The sequence below is a fragment of the Nestor notabilis genome, unplaced genomic scaffold (assembly GCF_000696875.1).
Source record: "Nestor notabilis isolate BGI_N333 unplaced genomic scaffold, ASM69687v1 scaffold28747, whole genome shotgun sequence".
Lineage (NCBI taxonomy): Eukaryota > Metazoa > Chordata > Aves > Psittaciformes > Psittacidae > Nestor > Nestor notabilis.
The window spans coordinates 1,903-6,455 of record NW_009937329.1 but is presented as its reverse complement, the minus strand read 5'-3'; the positions used below and the strand labels follow the sequence as shown (position 1 = coordinate 6,455).

At 56.4% G+C, this 4,553-nt stretch overlaps 1 protein-coding gene across 1 annotated transcript in view; it reads left to right on the top strand.

Moving 5' to 3' along the window:
- Positions 1-347: 347 nt before the first annotated feature.
- Positions 348-4,553, top strand: part of EIF2B4 (eukaryotic translation initiation factor 2B, subunit 4 delta, 67kDa) — a gene marked incomplete at its 5' end in the record, with an annotated part of 5,268 nt that continues 1,062 nt past the window's right edge. The window contains 7 exons of the mRNA XM_010018787.1: positions 348-557; positions 756-838; positions 1,064-1,155; positions 1,522-1,636; positions 1,977-2,053; positions 2,270-2,372; positions 2,922-3,049. Of these exons, the coding sequence (XP_010017089.1) occupies positions 348-557; positions 756-838; positions 1,064-1,155; positions 1,522-1,636; positions 1,977-2,053; positions 2,270-2,372; positions 2,922-3,049 (808 nt within the window). The remainder of the gene's footprint in view (positions 558-755; positions 839-1,063; positions 1,156-1,521; positions 1,637-1,976; positions 2,054-2,269; positions 2,373-2,921; positions 3,050-4,553) is intronic.

Genomic DNA, 4,553 nt, shown 5'->3' with positions numbered 1-4,553 from the left:
CAGCCTGAGCCAGGAGCGTCCTCCAGTTACGGGAGGCTGCAGCAGGACCTCCCTTCACCCAAGCTCCGGGCCTCACTACCTCAAGTGCCTGTGTGCTTGTGGGGACTGGGATGCAGACAGGACAGTCTCCTCCCTTCCTCAACACGGGGCTGGCCTAGTGGTCCCATGTCAGCTGTGCAGGGGTTGTGGCAAGGTGCAGGACAACGTGGGGTGTATTCCCATCTGCCCCTCCCAACAAAGACCCGTGCACAGAGGAGGGTCTCCCTGCCACAGGCTGCTCCATATTCTGGGCTACATCTCACGGTGATTGAGGCTGGGCACTGACTTCCCTCTTCCATCTCCTGCAGTAGCTGCTCACCCCACATCTCCCCCAGCCTTGGCTGATGGCCCAAACGATGGTGAGAAGCCTGCAGGGGGCAAAAGCAAAGCTGAGCTGCGAGCAGAGCGCCGGGCCAAGCAGGAGGCTGAGCGGGCCCAGAAGCAGGCCAAGAAAGCGGAGCTGAGCCAGGCAGCCACAGCAGCCAAGCCCAGGCTGACCCCCACCGAGCCCCAGTCCGGTAAAGCTATTGTCACCACAGGGTGTAGAGGGTGGGTAAGCAAGGAGGGAAGGGGTGTGGGGTGGGCAGCCAACCCTTCCATAGTGCTGTGGGCACTGCCATGCTGTGTGTTCCCTGAGTTTTGGAGGAGTATGGCTGGGCCTTGGGGCTGCACCAGGCTGGCACCACCTCACATCACCCTCCCCACTACCCTCACAGTGGTAAAGCGGCTGCCGGAGCACATGCAGATGGATGATCCTACTGCCCAGAGGAAACTGGCCAAGAAGCTGGAGCGGCAGCAGGTAGGAGGAGGGCTGAGTAACAAGCTGCATGCTTCAGGGCAGTCATGCTGCAGGTGTGCATGGTGGGGGTCAGGCTATGCACATGGTGGGACTAGGGTCTGCTCTCTCCTGGGCAGAGAGGACTTCTGGAGTGCTGCAAGTGAGTGCTGGGTGTGATCGGTGGTGCTGGAGCAAGCAGGGCTGTACGGCGGCTTTGGCTAAGTCATCATCAATGTTTGGCTATAGGTACCTCTGAGGCAGGACTATGGCACCAAGGTCAACCTGTTTTCCCACTTGCATCAGTACAGCCGGAAGAAGCCACTGACAGAGCAGATGAGGTATGTGGCCTTCCCAGCCCAGGCCCCTGGCAATCACTGGGCTCTGTTTTGGCTAGTATGGCTGCAAAATGGCTGAAGTGAAAGGGTATCGTGGTCTTGCATGTGGGATAGGCTTGATGGGGTGGTGGGGGACCCTTTTTGCTTCTTTGAGGAGCAGTGGCTAGGGGTGAGGAGAGCTGCCCTCGAGCAGCGCAGGGCCACGGGAGAGGGTGCTGTGGGCTTAGCCTGACTCCTCAGGTCACAGAGCAAATAGGGGCTGTCTTGGGCCACCCCTTAGGTTGTTTGACTGGAGGCCTGGCAATGGGTTGGTTGTTCCTGGGCTGTAGAGGACCCCTGCTGGCAGCATTCTCATATTTGTCCCTGCAGCATCCCCTCCACTGTAATTCACCCGGCTGTGGTGCGCCTTGGCCTCCAGTACTCCCAGGGCATCATCAATGGCTCCAATGCCCGTTGCATCGCCTTGCTGGAAGTCTTCAAACAGGTATGTGAGCAGCTACCTGTGCTCACCAGGCAGTGGTGGGCACAGGCACAGGCATCTCCTCCTGTTCCCTGACTATCGAGGCTTTGTCGGTGCTTGGCCATCTTCAGCCTTTTCCTTCTGACTGTTTCCAGGCCTGGGCCCTGCTGGTATCCCATTCTGGTGTTACCACTGCAGATTTGGGTTCCTGGAGCACCCCTTTACCCCACTGTGAAAGCGTGTCAAGCTGTGCAGTACAGATTCCTGGCTGGTCTGCAGCCTGTTGTGTGAGCGTGGTTGCATGCCTTGCCTAGCTGGAAGGGATAGGTGCCCTGAGCTCATGCTCTCTTCCTTCTTGTCTTAGCTGATCCGGGATTACTCAACTCCCCCCAATGAGGAGCTGGCAAGGGACCTAGTGGCCAAGCTGAAGCCACACATCAGGTGAGGGCTTCTGGTGCTGGAGCGGAAGGACTGAAGTTCCACTGAGTGTGATCCATCCATTGCCTCTCTGACTTGGTGTCCACCCAAACTTGGGCTCACTTTACTGGGGCTCTGGGTTCTACGTCCCAGTCCACCATCCCCAGCCCACCTGCACCCTCCCTCTTCCTGTCCTGTGCTCCTGGCTGCTCTGGAGCTAAGCAGATTTCCTCTCTGCAGCTTCCTGAACCAGTGCCGGCCCCTTTCAGCCAGCATGGGCAATGCCATTAAGTTCCTTAAGAAGGAAATTTCATGCCTACCTGACACCCTGCGAGAGGAAGAGGTGAGTGGCTTCTTGTGCGCAGCAGGCACCAGGGTGGTGTTTTACTGGCAGTATCAGTGAAGTCACAGATGAAGAAGAATGTGGTTTTTCAGTGCTCAGCTATGTCCCATGCAAAAAGTTCCCCAGGAGCCTGGTGGCTGTGGAGCAAGGGGCAAGAGGCTGGTGAGCATCAGGAGAACCCCTGAGGCTGCATGGTTGGTGGGCTGAGAGGAGTCAAGCTGGAGAGTATGAGCAGTAAAATCTCGATGGGGTGACCAGAGCAATTGACCCAGGAGTTGCAGAGGAAACAATGGACAGAGCTGGGGAGGGGCCTGATGGCAGCTCAAACACATGGTGAGGCACCATGGTCTGCTGGGAGGATTGTGCTGAGTCAGGAGTGGTCCCATATGTTCTGCAGAGCTCTTGTCCCAGGGGAAGGTGCCATTCAGCAAACAGTCTGGCTGGGAATAGGGCAGGGCTGAGCCCACAGCCCTACCAGGCTGCAAGGGACGACAGAGCATCCATGGTGTGGGGAGGCTGTGCTGTACATAATGGCACTTGTTTCCCCAGGCGAAGGAGAAGCTGCAGGACACTATCGACAAATACCTGCGGGAGAAGATTCTTCTGGCAGCTGAAGCCATTTCAAGGTCTGCCTTTGAGAAGATAAATGACAACGACGTGATCCTGGTGTATGGATGGTAAGAGGAGAGCCAGAGCAGCCAGGCCAGTGTGTGGGAAAAGGAAACCTGAATGAACACAGGAAGCTCTTGCAAAAGCATTGTTTAAAGGGTGGAAAAGTTGGCGTTGCCCAGGGCAGAGGGAGGGGTTGTGGCTCTGGGTCCAGCAACCTGAAATAAAACAAGCGGGGAGCGGGCAGTGAGGGGCTGTACAAGGGTGTCAGGACACAGCAGAGCATGGCCCTGGATCAGCAGTTGCTCATTGGACGTGAATGTGGTGTTAGTGCTTTAGAAAAATTAGAGAGCTCATTGTGACTGTCCTGGGAGACAGGCTGATGAGCTCACGTCACGAGGTGGTGACAGAGCACTTTCTGCTTGGCAGCTGCCAAGGGGAATGCTAAATGGTGTCTGTGGGGCACAGTGGACCGTGTTGGCAGGGCTGGCTTGCGAGCATGCGTCCCTGGAGGGCCCCACTTTGGAGGGTTGTGTCCTGCTCATGTGATTTCTGCTTTCTCCATATGCTGGGACAGGTTGGATACTGGAAGCATGGAAGCCCTCAGACTCATTTGAGGAATGAACAGGAGGATCTGATCAAGTAGACTTGTATCAGCCTATACTGATTAATGTAGTTGCGTCAGTGCCTCGAACATGGCTTGTGAATGCCTGAGTTTGCCCTGCCTGCTGTTGCGACTAACCCAGGCCCACCAGCCTGCAGCATTACAGTGGCAGGTGACAACTTGACTGGGCTGAGAAGCACCTGACAGAGGCCTAAAGCCATCACTGTCAGCAAAGCCAGAGGCTTGTCTGTGAGTCTTTGCTGTTCCTGTTCAGAGCTCAGCACTGTCCTCTCTTCCCGCGTGTCCAGTGTTAAGTGTTTTAAGAAACCCAGGTTCACCACTTCTTCAATATGGGGCACCTACAGAGCAGCTGTGCACGTTAACTGGCATTTTAAACAGACTGTAGCAGTGTCAGATGTCAGGAAGCAGAAATAGGGAAGCTCATTCTTCCTTTGAGGAACTGTCCCAGAAGGCAGAGGTAGGAAAAGGAAACAGAGACCACCGTGGCAAAAGAGTCCAGGTGTGATGTGCCTCCTGGGTCATTGGCAAGGAAGGAGCAGGCCAGTGTGGGCCTGGAGCATTCTGAGAGGAACATTTGGAGAGGGTTTGGAGCGGGAGGAGTCCCCCGCTGTGGTCACAGACAGTTGGAGGTCAGTGCTGCTTCCAGGGAGGGCTGAGACATCACTTTTCCCAGGGGGTAATTCTCTGTGCAAAGACAGGGAGGGGGGTCATTGAAGCAGTGTAGCAGGAGGGTGTCTGGAAGAGGCAGCACTTTTAATGGTGAGTGTGGACACCAGCTCTGCCTGGATTCGTCTCCAGGCAGCATTAGCCCATCAGGGTCTAGGAGGGAGCCCAGCTCCTGCCCTGGGCAAGGGAGACATTGCTCTGCTTGGACTGGATGTGCCTGGGGAGCTGCTGAGGCAGCTGATGCCTGGCAGTGCCTGCTCCGCTGCAGCTGCTGGCAGCCA